Source organism: Solanum dulcamara, chromosome 11, assembly GCF_947179165.1.
Source record: "Solanum dulcamara chromosome 11, daSolDulc1.2, whole genome shotgun sequence".
Taxonomy (NCBI): domain Eukaryota; kingdom Viridiplantae; phylum Streptophyta; class Magnoliopsida; order Solanales; family Solanaceae; genus Solanum; species Solanum dulcamara.
The window spans coordinates 16,425,170-16,450,350 of NC_077247.1; the positions used below are offsets into that span (position 1 = coordinate 16,425,170).

At 37.1% G+C, this 25,181-nt stretch overlaps 1 protein-coding gene across 4 annotated transcripts in view; it reads right to left on the reverse strand.

The window, feature by feature from the left end:
- The window catches only part of LOC129874569 (uncharacterized), a 47,572-nt gene extending 33,668 nt beyond the window's left edge, over positions 1 to 13,904 (reverse strand). For all 4 annotated transcript variants that reach the window (XM_055949873.1, XM_055949872.1, XM_055949874.1 and 1 more), the window contains exons 1-4: positions 13,807 to 13,904; positions 8,910 to 9,008; positions 5,516 to 5,641; positions 1,151 to 1,445 (exon numbers count right to left, since the gene is read on the reverse strand). In XM_055949873.1, coding sequence (XP_055805848.1) covers positions 1,151 to 1,445; positions 5,516 to 5,641; positions 8,910 to 9,008; positions 13,807 to 13,821 — 535 coding nt within the window. In that variant the 5' untranslated portion in view covers positions 13,822 to 13,904. The remainder of the gene's footprint in view (positions 1 to 1,150; positions 1,446 to 5,515; positions 5,642 to 8,909; positions 9,009 to 13,806) is intronic.
- Between the last annotated feature and the right edge of the window lie 11,277 nt (positions 13,905 to 25,181).

The following is a 25,181-nucleotide window of genomic DNA, read 5'->3' on the forward strand; positions in this document are numbered from 1 at the left end:
AAGACCACAAATAACTGAAGCCTGAACTGCCAATGTTTCCTCTTTCTTTGATAAAAGTCTAAAACCTATCTAATTCACCTTAGGTCTAGATAAAAGCCCAGCAGAAATTACTTATTATTCGAGAAGAAAAAAGCCAAGTTATTGTAAAACTGTGGAATTTCATTCTACAAGGTAGGGCTTTAGTTTTTCACTAGAAGCTCAGCCTAGAGTTGATCGACAGGTTAACCCCGAAATGAGTTGATCGACTGGTTATCCCCCGTAATTGACCCGATCCCACTCTCAATCCTCTGCCATTTTCCTTCACCATCTCACCATAGATCAACTGAACAGAACACAAACAATCAACAGAGCACATTGTAGCAACGATGAAAAGAAGAACAGGCGAAGAAGTGAAGGAAAAATGGAGAATTTTTTTTCCTCCTTTTTAAATGCTGGTGCTCTCCGCGCTTGCCGGCTTTATTGCACCTCGACTAATCAACCCTGCAGCCTGCCCAACCCTTGCTACGGTAATCCTGCCAGCCAAGATTGAAACGGATGGGCTCATATCAAGTGTCCCAAGTTGTTACTCCCATACCTCAACCACAAAGAATATATTTGAAAGCATATGCTAATTTGTTTCACTGAACATGTAATGTAAGACATGATTTTATATAACAAAAAACAAAAGAGCAAGCTTGATAGGTGTAAAATGTTATTTCAACAAGTTTTGAAAGTATAAAGTAGATGGCAAGAGGTTCAGACGAGGAGAGTATGGGCACGAGGGTCTGCAGGTGAGGTGCAAGAAAGGCAACAAGGAGAGGGAGGTTGTCTTGAAAAACCTTCATAAAACAGTAAACATTATCCCGTTTTATTTGTAGTAGTTTTCTGACACTAAAGACAAGTACAACTCAAACGAAAAAGAATTGAAATTCACAAAAAAGGTTTAGTAACACCAACTAAATGATAATCATAAAAAACTCCCACGTAAACAGGGAAGTCATATACACAATGGTAAACTGAAATGGAATTCTATAGTTCCTAGATTAAGCTCCAAAGCTTAGCCCAGAAAAAATTTAACTTTCCCCTTTTTTCCAACAGCAGTTTCGAACATGCATGCCAAAAATAAATACGTTATTTCGACTTTTGGATTAATGGTGAGATGAGAACTTACAAGATATCTCCAATTGTGACTTCACACCTTGGTCTTCGCCCCACTGTTGTAAACATTTCTCTGGCTCACAGCTAGATCGAGAAACAACTTTGCTCTCCTCTTTACATTTCTTTCCCAACTCAGAAATCAAGTTGACAGATGCAACTCGTAATTCTTCCAATGTGTTGGTTGAACGATGTTCTCCATCCAACTTAGCAATGGCTTTAAGAATTGAATTCAAGGCTTCCATCTCATTCCTTGGACTATTAAAGCCTACCATATCCGTGACATCTTCGCCACCAAAGTAAAGTTCCAGCTAAACCAAAGACAATTTTTATCAGTGCAAAAAATCTCATCAACAAAATGATACTTGGAGATGCTTTGATTTGCATTCTGTTAGTGGCAAGTTAATGATTTTTCCCCTCTTTTGACAAACTGTGGTATATTCAGAGAACTGAACTTATAGTAAAACTGTTCTTTTGGCAGATATAAAACCGACATAGTAAGGAGCTTGTTAGAAAGCAACTGATTACATAATTTTGCTTCACCAACAATCCATAGGCAAATTTTAACAGTTCCATAATTCATAGAATCAAAGAGGATTTATGAACTGCTACTTGTGGAAAGCTACTCAAAAAAGTGTTATTAGCATTATTTTATATTTCTTGAGAAGGGTAAGATGTTATAAACAGCGGCACAAAGTTTATGCCAAAATACAAGCAAATCAACTCCTTGACATCACTGCAGGAAACTGACCATCTTATCTGTTGTACTTGACATCTTCTAGTCTACACCAAAATGCCAAAAAATAATATTTATTTCAATGTATGTACACTTTCACATTTTCTCTCAAAAGATCCAGGATTCCTTTGTTTCCAAATCACCCACCATATGCAGGAAGGAATGGTCTCCCAGACTCTTCTTTTCTCCTTACCAGTCCAACAGTGCAGTAATTGCTTGATAGTTCTAGCCTTCTAGGCATCACCCAGCTAACTTAAGAAGTGTTTAAAAACATATTCCAGATTTGAGTTGTGAAGCTACAAGGCAAAAGCAGATGATAAGGATCCTCATTCTTTATGCAGTATTGTGTAAGAACAACTTCTTATGTGAAAGTCCAACAAAAACATGCCACTTTGTAAGGTGCCCTGGATCTCCATATCTACCTCCAAGCAAACAAGCTGTGATTCTGTTCAATTGTAGTGGTCATTAGGAGGACTTACCTTGAATATTATTAGTGCATATGCACCACAGGCGGTTGATGTCAGTAGTTGGTGGTGTTGGTGGTGGCTGAAAATGTGTGGTGGTTGATGATGTGTTTGTGGTAGTTGGCGGTGGTGCTAGTCATGATGATGAAGGCAGTTGGTAGTAAAGATTGACCACAATTAGGGATGGAAAATGGGGCGAGGTGGGGCGGGGCAAAGTCTTTGCATAGTAATTTTTTTTGTTTTTGCCCCGCTCCGCCTCGCATGAACACCCCCCCACCCCACCCCCAGCCCCGCCTAGCTCCATCGAAGCACCGCATACATTCCCTGCGCTTTGAGAAGGAGACAGTAGCTGTGCGTTACTTTCTTCATCTATAAAAGAAATTCCTATTATTTCTTGTACTACTAACTTTCACTATTAAGATGTTATCAAAAAATAATGGCAGTTGTTTTCACTCTTTCACTCACTAGAAGGAGGCAGTAGCTTTTACTCGTTCACTCACTAGACCATATAGCAGTTGGCATTAGCTCATATGCAACAAATCCCCTCACAACTACTTGATGCAGTGATGTTTTAAAGGTTGAGAAATGTTAACTAGAAGTTGTACTTAATTACTGCCTACAATAACAGCAAGGCAACACTGGTAGCAAAAATCAGAATTGTATTCTAAAAGAACCAGAAAGGACACTCCACAGTAGGATTCCTCTGATCCTAACCCAACCGTGTACCCGCCCCGCCCCGCATGATTTTTTTTCAAAAATCTTTTATACCCGCCCCCACAAAAGCTCTAACCCGCACTTCCCCGCAAATACCATAACCCAACCCACCCCACAACCGCCCCGCCCTATCGCCATCCCTAACCACAATGGTTGGTAGCGGTTGAAAGTAGTGGTGGAGGTGGCCGCGGTGGTGGTGGCGGCGGAAGAATGTATGGACGTAGTTCGTGGCGGTGGTAGTTATGATGCGGAATTTGTTGGTAGTAAAAATGGGAAAAGGCATAAATTCCCCCCTGAAATTGTACCGAAAAGTCAGTTACACACTTAAACTATCATGGCGACCTATTACACACCTAAACTACCTAAAAGTGAAACTATTAACCCCCTACAACTGACGTGGCAAAAAAAAAGGCACGTCAAATTCTGTAAAGTAAAAAAAAATTAAAAAAACAAAATCATCCCACCCCCACATCCTTTTTTCTTCACACCCACCGACCCTCTTCTTCTTCACACCCACCTCCATTTACTCCCATTTTGAATCTTGATTTTTTCTTTCAAAACCCATTAAAGTAAAAAAAATTAAAAAACAAAATCACCCCACCCCCACATCCTTTCTTCTTCACATCCACCTACCATCTTCTTCTTTACACCTACCACTATTTACTCCCCATTTTGAATCTTGATTTTTTTTCTTTCAAAATCCATTAAGAAGATTCTCTCCCCATTTTGGTGGAGAAGACGATTGGGGTTTGGGGGGGGGGGGGGGGGGGGGGAGCGTCGTTTGGGTGGTTAATAATTAATTAGGAGTTAATTAGTATAAAATATAGTTAATAAAAAAAAAGTTAATTAATAAAGAAAAGAAAAGAAAAATATAAAAAATTATAATTTCTGACGTGGCGATGACGTGGCAGCGAGTGTAATACACCACATACTATGAGAGTGGTGTTATGCGTTCAGGTGTGTAATAGTTCCACTTTTAGGTAGTTTAGATGTGTAATAGGTCGCCATGATAGTTTAAGTGTGTAACTGATTTTTCAGTACAACTTCGGGGGGAATTTATTTTCCCTAGTAAAAATTGATAGTAGTGGTGGAAGTGTTGATAGTGGTGGTGGAGGTGGCGGCGGCTACAGAGACTAGGGTGGTGGCGGTAATGGATATATACAATTATAATGATGGAGGAGGTAAGTCTGGTAGCAGCTAACAGTAGTGGTTAGCAATGTGGTGGTTGTGATGACAGAGGTGGTTGGTGATAGACGATAGTAATGGTGGTTGACAATGGTGGTGGTGATCGTGGTTGTGATAACAGAGATGGTTAGTGGTGGTAGCTGGTGATTGTGGATAGAGTGATGGTGAATATTATCCACACAAAAATAGCTCTTAATAATATTAAGATTTTGTTCTATATCTAAATGATTAAGACCTATTCAAACCCATTAAGTAACGTAAATCTTAATAAAAACAAATGCACTTAATGGTCTTATCTTTGAACCATTCAAATTCAGACCAGATTCAAACCTCCATTAAGTGCAAACAAATGAGGCCTTAACTAGATTAGTGTGAAGACCAGGCACCCCTTCAAAAATCAGCCTTAGGAACCTTAATTGTGCTCCTTCTACCTCACATAGAACTAAGGTATCATCTCCATATATGATATGTGTAATAAAAGTGTATGTTTGGCATTTCATATCAATAAATGAAGCCCTGAATCCACCTTCTCTATTCTGCCACCTTACCATGCTGCTAAGACATTCCATAACAAGGATAAAAATGAAGGGGTTTAGAGGATCCCCTTGCCTTAATCCTCTATAAGCTGGGAAGAAGCCCTCCCGGGTTCCATTGATAATCACAGAACCTCAAGTAGAAATACACATTACACATTTTGATCTATTTTATCCACTTGTTACCAAATCCCAAAACCTTCAAAAGGTAAAGTAGAAACTCCCATTTAACATGATCATAAGCCTTCTCTAAGTCTAGTTACAGATGACTCAAAGCTTCTTTTGTTTCTGTGATTCTGTCTGGTATCCAAAAGTTCATTAGCAATTAAAACATCATCCATGAATTTCAACCATCTGCACAGTTTACCAGTACCCTCCGACACCAATTGTAGAATCTGACGAACCCATAGTAGCATTCTAGCATTGATGGGGAATGTACTGACAAAGTTCTTCCTTTCTACCCAAATATACCCCATTTTCCTTGATTTCAAATGACATGTTCGCAGCAACAAAGAAGATTTTTTTCCCATCTACAACCTCGTAAGATTTGTGATGAAGAATTGAATAGATCTGAACAAAAGTAAGGTAAAGTATAAGCTTAATTTCGCCGGAAAAATTACTGAAGTCATTTCGTTTGAGGAAAGACTTTCAACACATTTTCCAAGTCAGAAGAAAAAGAAACAGAAGTGTTATTAGCATTTAAAAGTTACTCAACTACTTCTAGATGTTAGTTTTTGAGAAAGGAATACCTCATCCAAGTTTATGATTCTAGCTCTCTGAAGAATCAAAAGTAAAGAAGACTCCAGTTCACCAGGACTTGCAGAGCTATGAATGGATACATGATTTGCATGAGAACCCATGTCTTCCAGCAGTTTCTGTAGACAAGATTCGATAACACCATTACCAGAGCACATGAGAGAAACATTAAGAACAGAGTTTTCAAGTTTCTATATGGTCTATGTAACAAAATGAAGGCACGTAGTGTAACAACCCAACCCCTCATTTTGCGAATTTGCATCCCAATTTATGTTTTGAGCTTTTGCATAAATAGATATTACTATTTGGGACTTGTTGGTATGGTATGGTTTGGGATCCGAGGGGCTCGGATGAGTTTTGGCACAATCTGGAACTTGAGACAGCATCAAGGGTGAACTGCGATCATGAGGTGTTGAGCAGTCTAGTTGTGGGAGATAGTGAGCGCTGGGTCAGGTGTCAGGCCAGACTTCGCTGTCGTGGATAACTTGTCACGATTGCATTGAGCCTGGGCCTGGGTTATTTCTGTGATAGCAAGCAGGGTGTCATGATCACGACCAAGCTCCTAGGGTATATAAAGATCAGTTTCGTGGACAGCAGCTATTATTTCACCATATTTTACATTCTAAGTTTCGGGAATTAGAGACTGGGATTTCACCCTTTCACTTGGGGTAAGTATTCTAATCACTATCTTAAGTTTATACCATGATAGTGTGCTAAGGTTAACCATAAAACATGGATTTAATGGTGGAAATTAGGGAATTTAAGCCTAAACCCTACAATCAATTTGTGTTCATGTTAGGGCGATCAACTACGCAAGTCATTCATCTTCTAAGGATATTGTTGGAGTAGTATAGGGATAGGAAAAGAGACTTACATATGGTGTTCATAGATTTAGAAAAGTCATACGACAAAGTCCCTAAGGAGGTTTTAAGAGATGCTCGGAGTCAAAAGGTGTACCTGTGACATATAATAGAGTGACTAGGGATATGTACGATGGAGCCAAAACCTGAGTGAGAGCAGTGGGAGGAGACTCAGAACACTTCTGAGTCAGATGGGGTTGCATCAAGGATGTACTCTTAGCCTGTTTTTATTTGTCATGGTGATGAATGAATTGACACGACATATTAAAGGGGAGCTACCATGGTGTATGTTATTTGCAAATGACATAGTATTGATTGACGAGACACGCGGCAAAGGTAATGATAAACTAGAGGTTTGAAGGCAGGCCTTAAAGCGTAAAGGTTTCAGGTTGAGCAAGAGTAAAACAAAGTACATGGAGTGGAAGTTCAGTGACACATCAAATGTGGAGGATATGAAAGTGAGAATTGATGCACATGTCATCCCTAAGAGAGGAAGCTTCAAGCATATCGGGTCAACATCAAAGGAAATGGGAAGATCGATGATGATGCCACACATTGTATTGGAACGGGGTAGATAAAATGAAGGCTTGCATCCAGTGTTCATATGTGATAAGAATAAACTTAAAGGTAAGTTCTATAGAGTGGTTATAAGACCAACTATGTTGTATGGAGCAGAGTGTTGGCCACTCAAGAATTCACACGTTCGGGAGATGAATATAGCAGAGATAAGGATACTTAGATGGATGTATGAGCACACTAGGATAGATAACATTAGGACGAAGATATATGGGGTAAGGTGGAGTGGCCTCAGTGGTGGACAAGATGTGTGAAGTGAGGTTGATATGGTTCAAACATATAAAGAGGAGTACAAATGCCCCAGTTAAGAGGTGCCAGAGGTTGGCAGGTCAAGAATTAGGGTAGAGTGTTTAGTCGAGCCATTTCTCTCTTTCTTGTAAAAGTGAGAGAGGATGGTTCTAGCTTAGAGCACCATGCTGGATCCCTTTTATACTTCTCAGTACCATTATTATTATTTTGTTATTATATGTGGGCTGCAAGAGCAGAACCAAATCGAGGCAAAGTTTGAATACTAAATATGACCTCAAAATAATTGGGGGGGGGGGGGGGGGGGAAGGTCGGCTAGTGAGACAACGGGGGATAAGCTTTATCGTCAAGAGGGAAAGAACCCGGATCACCAGCTAAGGCGCCTAATGACTGCTCAGTGATAAAGGAGTTAGGGGTGCAAAGACAGCCAGGAGGTTTGCCTAGAAGCAATCACCCTTGAAAGAATGTGTAATAGCTCATTGATCGAGCGCTCTTGTGCCGAAGATGAACCTACCATTGTTGTTTCTTTAACTTGGGTTATCTTTACTATTTTTGTAGTCAGTACGTATCTTTTCTATGGTACTTCTTCACCATAAATTTTACTCTGGTACTTGTCAAACCTATTTTTGAAAACGCTTTTCTTGAGTCAAGGGTCTATTGAAAATAGTCTTTCTATCTCACATGAGGTAGAAGTAAGGTCTGGGTACACCCATCCTCCCAGCCTCCATTTGTGGGATCACACTGGTATGTTTTTTTTGTTGTAAATTATAGAATTGAGTCCAATGGCATTGTTTGACATCATAAATCATTCTTTTGAAGTTATTGCAGTCATTTGGTTCATTCTGAATGCGGTAAAGTTGTTGTGGAAGGTTAAGCTTAGCTTGTACTGGGGTAAGTTACGATTTTGACCTCAATGGGATTCTTTTTCAAACTTGGACTCGTTTATATGCATCAGTTAATGCAAGAATAACATTATCAATTTTATGTACATTAATTTACATGGTTGTACTGCTTGTCATGCACTATGCATATGTATGTTGAATTGCATATACAATTCACACTAAGTTGTGGGGTATGTTTAGAGCATGTGGAATCATGTTCAAGTTATATATCTATCTTATATGGGCTATGTTAATACCATGTTTAGGTGCATGTTATTGTTGTATTATCATATATGTGTAGGATTCTCTTAAAAGAGTACTTTCATATCATGATCCTTGCTACTACCATGTTAGGACGATCAATATTACTAAGTATTTCCCATACTCTCGCCCCTTCTTCTCTTCCCTGCACTTTAAATGCAGATAGGTTCTTGGCACCAGCAAACCTCGGGGTTGATCATTGTTAATTGTTCAAGTATGGATTCCACTGGTGAGCTAACTGCTTAGTTATGCGGTGGCCGGAAGTTCTTAAACTTTAGACTTGTACTTATATACTCATGAACACTCATGATTTAGTATGTAATCATTCCTGTTTTATTTGAGCTTCCGCATTGCATTTGGATAATTAGTTTTGGGTGATTATTTGATTGACTTATTATTAGACTTGCACTCGTTTGCTGTGATGGTTTTGGATTTTATGGGGTTCGCTCGACATGGGGGTTGTTGGGTGCCTGTTACAAGGTTTTGGGGTTTTGGGATTTTGGGTCCTGACTGGCAGCTAGAAGGAATAAGGATTATCAATAATCTGCTTCAAAACCTCAAACCTTCTTTTTCTTGAAGAACTTGTCATTTTCTGGAAACTCAAGCATCAATGAGATGTCACCGTCAATATGAGCATCACGAGGCAAGTTCTGGTTCAGTAACTAAAAGGAAAAAGAAAAGGAAGTACTTCAGCAGTAATTACACAGTATAAATCTATAATTTCATTGTTTTAGCAACTAAAGAAAATATACTACATTTATGTTACAAAAAACATAAATTTGTAGTTTTTTTAATTTCCTGATAGAAAGAACCACAGAAAATACACTGCATCAAAACATTCAGCCCAAGGTCAAATCATGGGGCGTTCATGGTTCAGAACTTCTTTGAAAATCAATTGAAGCATCCAATTTACTTGAAATGGTTATTCGGGATGTATTTCAGTTTTCCGTATTTATATCTCATGAATCCAATTTAGTTTTGGTGCTAAAGGAAGCAAAAGCTGATAGAACTATTTCAACATTTAAAAGTTTAAGCAAAGAAAAAAATATATATACACATTCGTTAAAATTTAATAGTCATAAGTATGTTATGAAGGTCTCACTCACTTTCTGTCTCTGGAAAACCCTATTAGTCTACCACTCCCTCAAACAACCAGCAAGTGCTCCACTGTGTTTCTTCACCAACTATCGCCAATGTGATCTCGCAACACGTATTTGTCCTCTCTCTCTCTCTCCTATCTAGCACACACTATCTCCTTCGCAAGCCAACTTGGTACTTGACATCTTATTAAAATACTGAAAATTGAAAACTTAAGACGATATTTTGTAATTCAAAATTTGGAACATTTGGATCCTTAGGTGAATATTTAAAAACTATATTCTTTTTTAATTCAAAATTTGGAACATTTGGATCCTTAGGAGAATATTTAAAAACTGTATTTTTTTTGTATAACCATGGTGTCCGGGCTTAGCTTGTGCGCACTTCAACTAATTTCACATAATATGTGCCACCTCCCACAATATCCATCAAGGCTAGGACAGATGGGAACAAATCACCTAGTGTTTTTGTCTATGATGGGATATGAACCCGAGACCTAAAGGTTCTCAACCCACTTCATTGACCACTAGGTCAAAGTCTTAAAACTATCATGTTGCTGATTTGTGTTTATGACCAACCCAATATAATTCATGTTCTTTATTTGTGTATCAAAAAGGAATTTTGATTATGACCAGCCCAATATGATTCATTGACAATGTTACTACAGACTGTAGCATTATATTTGATTTAACTTAACAGGCTTGTACCTGAAACTAGGTCTGTTTCTTATTGCACTATAATTGATATGTTCAAACTATTCTGATTGGTTTTACTCTGTTTTCAAGGGTAACTAACTCACAACTGCTAAAATTTACTATAATATCTAGTTGTCACAATCTTCCTGAAATGTGGCATCAGCTAAAAGAATCATAAATAATGATATTGAAAAGGTTGATTAAATAATGATGTCTTCATTCCAGATTCATCCTTGCGAAAAATCCTTATCTTGCATAGAATATTCTCCAAAATAAGCATACTACTCAGCACTTTTGCCTGTTATAAGTTATGTCTTACTGTTGTAATGTGGTTAGGCCTTAGGACTTTAAAATGTTGGGTTCTGGAAGTTTATGGTTATGGCATCTTGTAATTCACTTTCTTTTCCTTCTCAAAAAAAAAAGTTCATTCTTTTATCAATTGGATTAGTAACTACCATGTTGCAACATTTTTAGCATTGCTTTTGGACTTTTAGTAGATTAGTATTAGGTTGGATTCTATGTTACAAACATTTTTAGATTTTAGTACCAAACAACCACTTGGTAACCAGAAAGGTTCTGCTTTTCATCAGAACATTTGCAGCAAGTTTTCTTAAACAAATTAATAAGAACGGTTCCTCTTGCAGAAAACCACTTCTTTCCCAAAACTCTATAGCTTCCTATACCAGCTTTACTTATTTCTAAACTTACATTGCCTCCATCCTTATCTCAAATACTCCCCTGGTTCAGTCGTTCAGCCCAGTAACATCACTAATACTTCTTCTCCAAACCACGGACTTAGTGGATCTACATAAGAATAGCGTTTAGTTCTGTACTATAACTTGGTGACTCTCTCCGTCCTTCCTCATCTTATCCTCCTTCCACCCTAACATCCCAACCCTTCTCCCCACCCCTTAACGCTCTGCTCTCGTAACACCCCCATCCCCACCCTATAGTCCCAATTCCCCTTATCCCTATTCTGCTACTGTCTCACTTCCTACCAAATTGTTCCGAGGACATCTTTCTACTCACCAAATTAGTTCAATCTTTTATTTTAGAAAATAAATATACAAAATGAAAGACACATAAAGACATTATGGAAACAAATATTGAGAAACTAATATTTTGGTTACTTAACAAGTCATAGGTTTTCAAGTTCTTAAGTTTTTAAAGTTTGATAGGCTGCCTCATATTGATTTGTCTTACGTTCGAATTTATTTTGATGACTAGTTTTTCATTCTTAAGCTTTTGGCTACGTTATTTTTTAGTTATCGAGCCAATGCAATACATTGATCTTGCTTAGGACTACGCATACTAGTTGATGCACCATTCGAGTACCAAACCAGATTATCTTTGTAATTATTTTTTTGATGATGATAGTGTCCGACCCAGATTGCATGCACCTTGACTATTGCATCGGGTACCAGTTATCTCCCAGTCTTCCTGCCATTGTCGGCACCGGGTAACTATGCCTGCCAAGGTTTAGGGAGATGAAAAGAAATCACCTAGCATTTCTTGTCTCTATTGGTTTGAACCCTGTTCTGCAAGGCTTAGACTATATTTGTAATATTATGAGATGGACTTGAAAATGCAACTTAAAAAGACCATTACTGGGCGTAGATCCTATTTCCTAAGCTAGCAAAATCTGCTGGGTCTGATGCTTGAAATCGGACGACTGAAATTTTGAAAATCAAACTGGCAGAGTGACAAGCCTAGATATACCAACACCAGCAATAATGTGAGCTACCAAGCACTGATAGATGGATGGAACACACTTTAAAAGGCACTTCAATTAATATTCAAATAGAATTTCTTTCCACTTTCTTTCCACTTAATTAAACCATTTATTCCCCGTTTGAATCAAATCAGCTTCTTTAATAGTGTCCATAAACAAAGTGGAGTGCCTAGATATCTTATTGGAGTATTAAAGATCTCAATTTGTCAGCCATTAAGAAGAAAAGGCCAAACCAAATAAAACAAAATCAATAGTCACATACAAATGTTTTGAATTGAAAAGTAGAAACCCAACAAGCTATCTGAATAGAAAAACACTAACTGGATTTCAAAAGTGATCCATAAACTACTATGATCCAAACAATTCAAACATTACAAATAGCTCGACACTCTCAGATATTGCAACAAGCAAGTGTCTTTGCGCAACGAATGGTGAACCAAAACCTTACTGGAAACCTTTTACTGAGACCATAACTATAGTTAGAACTAGAAGTTATCCCCATTAATTGGTCAACACAAATGTTGCAACAATTAAGCAACCCCCATCACTCCAAAACCTTGTGCTTAAGTTGCTCGGACTCTTCACTTTCGATGCCGCACCCGTGTCGGATTCTCCGAAAATACACAACTTTTGGATAATCCGACACACACCCGCGGACACTTTTGAAGAGTCCAAGGAACATAGCTTGTGCCAACATGAATTATGCAGTTTCTGCTGGCTGTTTTCTGCTTTAAATCCTAATGTTATTTGATTCTTAGTATATATTTCCTCAATATCACTATCAAATTCATTGCCATTCTATCATCCTATAATTGGCAATGGTGGAAAGCAGAAGGTAGTTGAATTAAATATGGGGGAGTATAGCACACCACCTAGACGCGTTTCTTATAAAACAAAACTTTTGACAAAGTTCTTAACATTATATAAAGGAAAAACATTACAGCTAGAAGTATCAGTTTTCGTATGATAACAGCCAAAATATGCAGAATATAAACAACTCAGCAACATCTCTAAGGGCCCGTTTGGTTGACCTGTAGGAAGAATTAGTCATTGTATGAAAAACAATATTATTCTATACATTGTTTGGTTGGCTAGTAGGGGGAATTAATTATTGTATAAAATTCAGCACTGTTTTATACATTATTTGGTTGGCTAGTGCGGGGAATTAATCGTTGTATAAAAGTCAGAATTGTTTTATACATTGTTTGATTGCTACTTTGATTTTCCTCATAAACTAATACCTGTAGAAATTAATATCTTAATTTACGCAGGATAAATGTAGAATACGAAAACAAGTAATAGCAAACACGGATGAAACCAACTAAAATGACAAAAGTAGCTTCATGATCTTCAAAACTAATTCCTTTAATAAAACAAACCAAACATACAACAACAAATAATTCTTGCACTACAATTACCTTACTCATCTTTGCATTACAATCCCTACATACTAATCTCTGCACTATACAATACCTGAATAACTTGTATTTGAACCAAACGACCCCTACTGAACAAAGCTTTAGCACTTACCTTCTCACAATTAAATTCCACATCTAAGACTATACTGATTAAGAAGATAAGAATCAGAATTGAATCAAAGACAAATTGCAGCCAACTACTTCCATAAAAATGTTCCAAGTACCTAAGAAGTGTTTATAAAACCCCACAATGGTTTTAGGATAATTAATTAACACAACTATGTAGTTATTCCCAAAAGCAATACCCCTATTTTCTCGTTACTGATTGTCAATCATTTCAACAGAATGTAAAAAGCAATTTCATAATCATTTGATGGCTAGATAAAGTAATCAAAAGTCACTCAAGAGAAGACGAAACAAACAACAAAAGAACTTGCATAATCATTGCTAAAGAAACGCAAAACAGCTACAAAGATCATGCAGCGGCTAAAGTGAGAATAGAGAAGTAGAAATTTACCTCAGGAGTCTCCATTGATAATGAAAATGCAAGAAAAGAGTGAACGGAACGAACTTGAAAAGCAAGAGGCAAAATGAGTTTTGAGAGTGAAATAAACAGGAAGGGACGCCTCTCTTTATAACAGGGCTGTGTATAAGTTTGATTAACGGCAAAAGGCTCAATATACGATCGAAAAATCAAATTAAATTAAATCAAATTTTAATTTCTTTCATTTTTTGGTTTGGTTTCGATTAAAAATTTATTTTTTTTGTTGGTCTCGGATTTAAAAAAATTAAAATCAAACAATCTGAATATATATATATATATATATATATATATATATATATATATATATGGTCAATTACTTAAATAATATAATATATAGCACTAATTATTAGTTTTAATATATATTTTATTTTTACTAAAAATAGCAGTATTTTTCTTACTCGAAATAGCCAAATAAATAAAAATATCTTTCTCTTTCTTCCTTTTCTCTTCTCTTTTTTCCCCGTACGTTTTTCCCTTCTCTTTCCCTTTCTTCCTCTCTTTCTCTTTTCACATTTTTTATCCATTAAAAATAATTATAATAGATTTTAAATTCAATATATTATAATTAAAATATGGTAAATATATAATTAAATTATTTTTAATATAAATATATTATAAGTATTATGTGTAAATTTAAAATATTTTGAATCTATTTAAATTAGGATAATTAATTATTATTTTTAAAAGAGAAAGAAAAAATAGAAGTAGGTATTAACGAGTCAGATCTATAGCACAAATGATTTCATTTAGATCACGTATTCATGATTAAAGTTTTCATTTTGAATTAGTTGGAGAGAGAGTGTGTTTTAGTTATTAATTAATATAAATATGTTATAGACCATAATAAAAAAAATATCCTAAAAAGGGTAATTATTAATCTAAAAGAGTTTATTTATTTAAAAATTCCTCTTCTATATTACTAATTACATATATAATATTTAGGTTAAGAACTAAAGTTATAATTAACCACTTTTATCCCTCTTTTTTTAGTTAGATAATTTTTATCAGGGTTAGTAATTTATCGTACTAGGATTAATCCCAATTCACTGACCATTTTTATTTTCTTAAATTATAGGTATTAGGTTATAATATCTTCAAACCAGAGTTAGTTTCATTGAACGTTTCATTATGACTTAGTTTAGATTGTATGTTTAGACATCTATTGGTATAATTTAAGTTATTGTGTTTTAAAGTTTTATTCATGACTTATATTAGAAAGTATGTTGATCCGATTTCTCAAGTCATGATGGCGCCTACTATGTCCCTCCAATAGGCAAGTTGATGACCCATATCCCGGAACTGTGAGTAATGGGATGTCGGGTAGAAGACCAACAATACAACTAAAAATCATAATGAAATAACAAAAACATAACTGAACGGTGGAATCTAAACGAAATATATACAAATAAAAAGATTCCTTTCAGAACCTGGAAGTCACATGTATAGTGCTACTATTAAAAAGAGTACAAGTCTCAAAAGTGGACCACAGAAACAAGGTTGTCTCAAAAAGCAAAAGGCAGGCAAAATATATGTACAGAGGGAAACGGGTAACTCTAGAATGCTATGTGCTCACCCTCGCTTCCGCTCAAGATAGCCACTGCTCTAATCAACGCCGGTAACTAGTACTCGGACCTGCTTCACGAAAACAGATGCAAAGTGTAGTATGAGTACCAAAACAACAAGTACCCAGTAGGCATCATAGGTCAACTGAGCAAGATAAGCAAAAGTAAACTGAAATGCGAGAAAGTAATCACAACCAAAGACAGGGCAAGAAGTAAATGTAGGTACGTACACGAGCGTACTCAACACACCAAGAGTCAGAACTAGCTAAATTCAATGGGCTCCCATAAACCCGACGGGTACGGTCGTGTACAAGTCTGAAGGTAACAACCTAAACGGACCCCCAAAATCCCTAAAGGAGCAAAGATAGTTGAAGTAGAATGAGCGGATCCGATAAAGTTCCAATAATGCCACCAATTTTTCGGACTTGAGCCGAACCATACGGAAAGTCTGAAACCTTAATCCAAAGCTGAGAGTAGATAAGGAGTTGAACCATGATTCATCAGAGGATCAGGGAACCGGACTAAAATTTGAAAGCACCCACGGACTTGAACTGGGTGATAGATAATGGTGGATTTGAACCACGTGTAAGCTAAACCACGGACTTGAATCGGGTAATAGTAGCTAGGGAGTCGAACCAAAGTGAGTTAGGAGCGACGGACTTGAATCGAGGTTGTATAAAGGCGGTGGGCTCGAACCACGGCTACGTGAAGAGCGACGTACTTGAATCAAGACTATAATACCAAGGCAGGGGCTTGAACCTTGCCCAGTAGAGTGAAATGGGGACTTGAACCACGAACAGAGGCGAGCCAATTGTGTAAGTCACTCTATGGTCTGAAACAGTCTTCTCAAGCTTGGTTTGGGAAGTTCAACACTACAATATCACTAATTTATCTCTGTGTTGTATCGATAATATGCATCAAATACAGTATTTCATGAGAAGATTAAGCACATTGAGATTGACTATCAATTTGTGAAGTCGAGTGATCAAGTTGCAGATATCTCACTCATCGGTCCTCGTGTTAATTACATTTGCAACAAGCTAGGGACATATGACTTGTATGCAATACCTTAAGGAGGAGTGTTAGAATAGGAATAGGTATATACAATACTACTTAGAGTAGGAATAGAAATAGGAATATTAATAGGAATAAAAATAGTAAATAGTATCCAACTTGTTAAAGGATTGTATTGTAGTGTCTATAAATAGGGTCTCTGTGTAATAATATAGATACACAATTCAATATATTTTTCTTCTATATTTCTCACAAGATTGAATGGTGATGAGGATTAATTCTAGTGAAAGTCAGACTTTTAGGAACATGAGGAGACTCTCTTGGATGAGGAGCACTAAACTACATGCAGAAAAGCTAAAGATGTTACTATCTCAGGTTCATTTTAAATGTCATTTTAGCCAAACAAATTTGGTCCAAAATAAGTTTTAGGAAATCAAGAAGGCATGAATTATTATCTTTTTCAAATCTACCCTTGGTCCTATCAATGATCTATACAATTTTGTAAAATATCTATCAACAATTGTTACTCATTATTAAGAGAGATAAAAGTGTAATATGGCCTAGTAACACTTAAAATTAGTGCTATTGAATGTTTTTCTAAATCGGTGTGTCAAACCCTAAAACGATATCTAAAATATACCGAAGGGAATAACATATAGGAATGTTCACCAAAGTCAATCGTGGACTAAATTTCAAAGACAAAAGCGTCAAATGGCCTCAAACTCATATCGATTGCCTCGATACTCGTGCCGACCATGCTACTAGCCTAAGTTGGTCGTTCCAAAGCTGATGGAACCGGCAGAATTCCGTTTTGAGGTCATTTTCCTGAAGTATGACCGAAGTCAACTTTTTAAGTTATAAAAGCTCCAAAATAGGACGACGGACCTAAAACCCAAACTAACAACTAGGCGAACAAACAATTAGTGTCAGCAAGTCATAAATTACTTGGGGTTGCTACAGGAATGTTCTATACGATGGAATGAATGCTTTAATTCAAAAATGACCTTGAGGGTCATTACATTAATATTATTACTTTTCCTTATATGTAATTATATATTTTTTAGCATGCAAATATACGTTTGATTATATTATTAATTATTGACATAACCGAGTAACTGAATTGTAAAAAAATAAACCGAAAAGTGAAAAACCGAATCAAACCTTTTTTTTGGTTTAAATTGAATTACTCTTTTCCAAAACCGAAAATCAAAAAATCAAAACTGAATAACACAAAACCAAATTGAAAAACCTAATGCACACCATTATTTACTGGTCTTTCAATCGACGATGACAAAATAATCGTAGAAATATAAAAAAAGTGATTGAAGTTAAAAATTGAGTGTAGACTACAAGTTTTAGTTAGAATTTAAATATATTTGACCATTTTTAAATAAGACCTCAAATTTTGTTTTTTACACTTTGATCCTATAAAAAAAATTCTAATGCCCTCTAATTTGTGAAAAAACAACTGCTACTTTTTCTCTCCTGCTTTACTCGCACTTTTTCCTTTTTTATCCATATTTTTCTATTTCTTTAGCCGCGTTTTTCTTTTTTTCTTTTTCATCTTCTTCTTCTTTCTATGTCTCCTGTTTTTTCTTCCTCCTCTTCTCTTCTCTTCTTCCGCATTTTTTTCTTCTTCTTCTCTCATTTTTTACTATTTCTTCAACATCAATGGAGCACAAAATATCTATTGAAGTTAATTGTTAAAGTGGATGGGTTGAGTCCAACAATTATTTTATTTGGCCTTAAAAATGCAAGAAATGATCAAGACGATAGTAATGATTGTGCATCGAGATATCACGTATGAGGATTTTGCGAATAATATTATTGCCATTTGTGAATTAAATTATGAGTTGAAAGATATTGTTATCATTTACATGCACAGTTATGGTGAAAAGTAGAGGGTTGTTCCTTTTAGGATAAAAAATCAAGTAAGTTTACGTACTTATTTGGAAGATGAAGGTAGACCCATTTTAAGGGTACACCTGGTTGAAAGGTTGGTAGATAACCACAATACATCTCAAAACCAACAAATGTTAGATGATGAATATGATATTTCAGCCAAAGAAAGTGGTAGAGGTGAGCAGACGCCTACTCTTGAAGTTGTCAACAATACACCAACAACTACACAGGCAACACAATCGAATCATGTTTACAATGACGAAATCGATTTTTACAACGGTATGTCATTCAAGAGTAAGGAAGATTTAGATATTACTTTAAAAATTGCTTGCATGAAGAAAGATTTTAGATTTAAAAAATTGATAAACTCACGTGGTGTATATTGTGTCAAATATCACAATCCTTGTCGCACCCTATTTTTCTCAAAATAGAATTGCAACGAAGTGATAACTTTTTTTAGAATTTAAAAAAGAGAAGAGTTGCTACCAAATGAATTAAAGGTGCGTTAGGGCCATTCTATTCTATATTAAAATAAAATAAAATTAAAGGTCAAATGCTACCAGAGTTCGGGTAAAGATTCAAATTACCTCAAAAAAAGTGTTAGGCACCTTTTGAGGTTCACAAAGGTGGGCCCCGACCGAATCATATAAATTATGTGAGGGGTAAAAATATAGCAAATAATGGTATCTAATTATTTTAATTAATGATGGACTAAGATGATAACAAAAGAAGTAAAAGAATAGAAACAACAACAACAACAACCCAGTGAAATCCCACATCGTGGGGTCTGGGGAGGGTAAAGTGTACGCAGACCTGACTCCTACCAATGTAGAACGGTTGTTTCCGAAAGACCCTCGGCTCAATAGAAGCATAAGAAAAAAAGGTCAGACAAGAATATTAAAAGTAGGAAAGTAGATAACGGAAGAGTTCCAAACAATAGTATAATCAAAGCACCAAAAAACAATAGATATCGTCAAATAATAGCATAAATACCATAAATAACATAAGATAACATAGCATACATAACATAAATAACATAAATCAGAGTACAAGAAATCATAGTGTGTTAATACGCCTATGTACTAGCCTTCTACCCTGATATGTGTCCTCCACACCCTCCTATCTAAGGTCATGTCCTCGGTAAGTCGTAAATGCGCCATGTCCTGTCTGATCACCTCTTCCCAATATTTCTTCGGTCTACCCCTACCTCTTCTGAAACCATCCATGGCCAACCTCTCACATCTCCGCACTGGTGCCTCTGGGACTCTCCTCTTCACATGCCCAAACCATCTCAGTCGTGTTTCACGCATCTTGTCTTCCACCGGGGCCACTCCTACCTTATCTCGAATAGCCTCATTTCTAATTCTGTCGCTCCTGGTATGCCCACACATCCATCTCAACATTCTCATCTCGGTAATTTTCATTTTTTGCACGTGTGAGACATTAACTGGCCAACACTCCGCCCCATATAACATAGTTGGTCTAACCACTACTTTGTAGAACTTGCCCTTAAGTCGTGGTGGCACCTTCTTGTCACATAACACAACGGAGGTGAGCCTCCATTTCATCCATCCTGCCCCAATACGATGTGTGACATCCTCATCGATCTCCCCGCTGCCTTGTATGATAGAACCAAGGTACTTAAAACTACTTCTCTTTTGGATGGCTTGGTCCCCGAGCCTAACTTCCGCGCCAACCTCTTAAGGAGTCTCACTGAACTGGCACTTTAGGTACTCTGTCTTGGTCCTACTCAACTTAAACCCTTTAGACTCCAAGGTGCGTCTCCAATCTTCCAGCCTAGCGTTAACTCCGCTATGAGTCTCATCGATGAGGACTATGTCGTCCGCAAAAAGCATACACCATGGCACCTCACCTTGAATTTGTCGCGTCAATACATCTATCACCAAGACAAATAGAAACGGACTAAGAGCTGATCCTTGATGCAACCCCATCACAACTGGAAAGTGTTCTGAATCCCCTCCTACTGTCCTTACCCTGGTTTTGGCACCCTCGTACATGTCCTTGATCACCCTTATGTACGCTACAGGTACACCTTTAGCCTCCAAACATCTCCATAGTATCTCTCGTGGGACTTTATCATAGGCCTTTTCTAAGTCGATGAATATCATATGCAAGTCTCTTTTCCTCTCCCTATATTGCTCCATTAGTGTCCTCATAAGATGGATGGCTTCCGTAGTTGAGCTTCCCGGCATAAATCCAAACTGGTTCTCTAAAATAGACACGCCTCTCCTCACCCTCATCTCCACCACTCTTTCCCACACTTTCATAGTATGGCTTAGAAGCTTGATACCTCTATAGTTGTCGCAACTCTGGCTATCCCCCTTGTTTTTATATAGAGGGATCATGATGCTCGACCTCTATTCTATGGGCATCATTGCCATCGTAAAGATGACATTAAATAACCTAGTCAGCCATTCCAAACCTACTGAGCCCGCACTCTTCCAAAATTCTCCAGGGATCTCGTCAGGTCCGGTCGCTCTTCCCCAACGCATCCTACGAACGACCTTTTTAACCTCATCGCCCGTAATACTCCTACAATCTCCAATATCGTGACTACTTCCTATATGTTCCAAATCTCCTAACACAATTTCTCTGTCCCTTTTGTCATTCAAAAGTTTATGGAAGTATGACTGCCATCTTTGTTTGATAAGGGTCTCCTCTACCAACACTTTTCCGTGTTCGTCTTTAATGCACTTCACTTGATCCACATCTCATGCCCTTCTCTTCCGGGCCCTGGCTAGCTTGAATAATTTTTTCCCCCCACCTTTCTCTTCCAGTTCAGCATAAAAGCATTCAAAAGCTGCTATTTTTGCCGTTGCAACTGCCGACTTCGCCTTCTTCCTCGCTATCTTATATAGTTCCCCATTCATCCACATCTCCACCTCATCCTTGCTCTCCATCAACTTAGCATACGCTACCTTCTTTGCTTCCACTTTCCCTTGTACTTCTCCATTCTACCACCAATCCCCTCGATATCGACTACAACTACCTATCGAGACTCCTAACACTTCCCTTGCTACAGCCCTAATACAACTAGCTATCTTATCCCACATACCATTTGCATCCCCACTGCTATCCCAGGCCCCTATATCCTTCAATTTCTCTCCCATCTCTAGGGCACTAATCATTGTCAAACTGCCCCATCTGATCCTAGGTCGTTCTTCCCCGACCCTCCTCGTCCGCGTCATCTTGATCCCTAAATCCATCACTAAGAGCTTATGCCGGGTTGTAAGGTTGTCGATCGGGATGACCTTACAGTCTTTGCACAAACCTTTATCATCCTTCCTAAGGAGTAAAAAGTCTATCTGAGTTTTAGCCACTGAACTACGGAAGGTTATCAAGTGGTCCTCCTTCTTTGGGAAACTCGAGTTAGCTATCACCAACCCGAAAGCTCTTGCGAAATCCAAAAGTGAGATTTCTCCTCCATTTCTGTCCCCAAAGCTAAAGCCCTCATGCACATCATCATACCCTCCTGGAATAGACCCGATGTGCCCATTGAAATCCCCTCCCACGAAAAGCTTCTCAGTAGGTGGTATGCCTCCCACTAACTCGTCCAAATCCTCCCAAAAGCGCCTCTTATCCTCCTCGCGTAAGCCTACTTGTGGCGCATAAGCACTAATAATGTTCAACGTGATCCCTTAAACGACCATTTTAATCGACATCATCCTATCATTGACTCTTCTAACCTCCACCACCTGATCCCTTAAATCACTGTCTATTAAAATGCCTACCCCATTCCTATACTTCGATTTACCAGAGAACCAAAGCTTATACCCGTCTACCTCCTTAGCTTTAGAGCCTACCCATTTTGTCTCCTGGACACAGGCTATATTAATCTTCCTCTTCTTTAGAATCTTAACTAGTTCTATGGATTTACCCGTTAACGTTCCAATGTTCCAAGAATCTATTCTCAGTCTAGACGCTCTTTTAACCCACTTACCCCTCCTTACCCTCGTCCCCGTCCATGAGCGAGAACATGACCCTAGTCTACCATCACTATCCAAAGCCACGAAAACGCGTATGAACTAATAAATTATTCGGAGGTCTAAAGTCGACAAAATATAACTACAAGTATATGAACAAAGGATAGATATATAAAGATATAAAAACCGGAGGTACCAACTCCGGTAGAAATGAACCTGATTGCCGTCGGAAAATACTGCTGCCGAAATACTGTTCACGTTGGTGTTAGGAGTTGAGTTGCAGCGGATGTTCTTCACAGGGAATACAGATTTGTACACCTGGAAAAAAAAATCTTCGCCGGAAAAATTGGAGTTTCGCCGGAATTTGATATTTAGATCTAGATCTATACAGATCTTGAGGATCTTAAGTGCAATCTCCTGCGAACTCTTCTTTCCTTAGCTCGAAAACTCGCTTTGGGAGCTGCAAATATTCAGCAAATGCAGTAGAGACAGTTCCTATCGTGAACAGTCAGAAATCAATACCGAGTGAACTGAGGAGATCACCGGAAAACAGATCGACGGAAGAACGACGGAGAGAAAAGCTTTTTCCGGACAGGAACTGGAACTTAGCAAAACAAAGCCCGTAAATCCTTAACTATTGTCAACTAAAACACCCAAATAAAAATAAAGATCAATCAAAAGGAACAAATTAGAAACGAAAAAGAAGAACAAAAGAATGGAAATGAACGTAGAAGAACGTTGTAGTGAACGTAGAAGAACGTTGCAGTAAACTATCCCGATGATGAAGAGAGGAAGTGAGAGACGAAATTAATTAATAGAAAATATAGAGAAAAGAAATAGACAAGCGAGAAGACAGAATTTACACAATTAAATATAGAAGAAAGATCATTTTTTGTAACATCCCTCAGAATTTTAAAAAATAAATAATAATAATAATAATAATAATATACCCTAAGAATGCCTTGAAAATAGGCCTCTCATGTAACATATTATCCTTAATCTTTTTAGAAAATTCGAGTTCAGAATATCGATCAGGGGGTCAAAATCTGCGGGAAAATAGTCTCGATGGATTTTTAGGACCTGTAGAACGGAAGAAAGATTTTTGAAGAAACCACAAAATAGTGTGGTCCATGACAGGACTACGTCGCGGACCTGGAAAGCTGCACAAGATAGAGTAGTCCACGATAGGACCGCATCGCGGACCTGGGAAGGTGTCGTGGCCGAATTTAATCTTTTTAGGGCGTTTTAGACTTTTTCCAAATTATTAGTTAATGAACCTAGACGTTTTTAGGACCTAATTCAACTCTATAAATTAACCTAAACCTCTAATTCAATTCACTCTTCTACAATTCATCTATCAAATATTTCTCTCTCTACAAAAAGGCTCTCAAGGGTTTCCATTGAAGACTTCAAGCAAATTTACTCAATTTCTCCATTAAAACTCTCAAGTTCTTCCAAATTAATTTGTGTTCTCACTCAAGGTATGTGGGTATTGATTCATGGATCCTTTCTTCCATGAAGCTCAATCAATTTTTCAAGTTTTCTATCAAATTAAAATATGATATTTTATGAGTTTTGTGATCTCTATTCCAATTGCATGAATTTTGATTTAAAACATGATTATGAGTCTATTTGGATATAATTTGATGGTTATTGATTTAAATTGAAGAGTTTTTTCATGAATTCTCTTATTTTGATTTCTAAGGTTCATGATGTAAAATATGAATATTTTCAATTATACTTCTAAATGATATTATCTATATGAATTATGTATGGGCTGATATAAAGTTTATGATCATGCATGTTTTCAAGTTAATTTCATGATTTTTAAGTCAATTGATCATGCATTCATGTCACACCCAAATTTCAAGTTCAAGCTATGGTCATGAATTTTCAAAGTATGAATTATGACTATGTATTTCCATTATGATCATGACTTATAAGTGTGTTTCAAATTATGGTTTTCCATACAAATTATGAAGTAAGACGACCTAAGGCCTAGCGATATGAATTATGCAAATATGATTGTAATGATGAAAGGACAATTCTCACATTATAAGTGTGTTATGGAAATGAATTATTCTATGATTTCAAGCCTATGATCATGAATATGATATATGAATTTATGAGCTTATGTTATGTATGTATTCCGTGAGATTTGACTTAGCACCGAATGTGGACTTAAGGTGGGGGCTCGAAGTAAGGGGTCCTTTTATAAAGTCTCTTGTCTCATAACTACGTGTCACCGTAGGATTGCCTTTACGGCCTAGCTAGTGGATCCACAAGTAGCACATGTTCATGATTAGGAGTCTACCTTGGCAAAGTAGACTCCCCCTTCTCGATGTGGGGATCATCGAATTCCATGTTATAGCTCACATGGTCTTATTGTCGATTATGGTTTCTATCCCACATATGTATGATCTCTTAAGTATGTTATGATTTTGAACATTTGCTTTTAAATGCTTTGGTCAATATGATTTTCTCATGACTTTATGTATTCCATCTTATCATGTGATTTACTTGACCCTTGCATTTTCATGATTTACGTTGCATGGCACGCCCTCATACTTAATACATTCCAACGTACCAATGCATACTTTTGCCTACATTGTCTCATAATGTAGGAGTTGAGGTTGAAGATCCTAATCGTCCACGAAACTAGTAGGCGCTCTCTATCCGACTGTGTTGTGGTGAGTCCTCATTGATCGGAAACTGGTTTTAAAGTTGATTACTGTTTTCTTTCAAAAGACTTTTATTTACATCGTATATTGAGGGTGAGCTAAGGACATGTCTTAGCCCCCGCCCATACTCATGTTTAGAGGCATCTAGTTGGACATATGTTTGAGTCTATGTTATCATAAAATATTTTTTTTAGATTTCTATTAATAGTTTAGACTCTCTTATAATCTTTTCGGTTTTATATTTT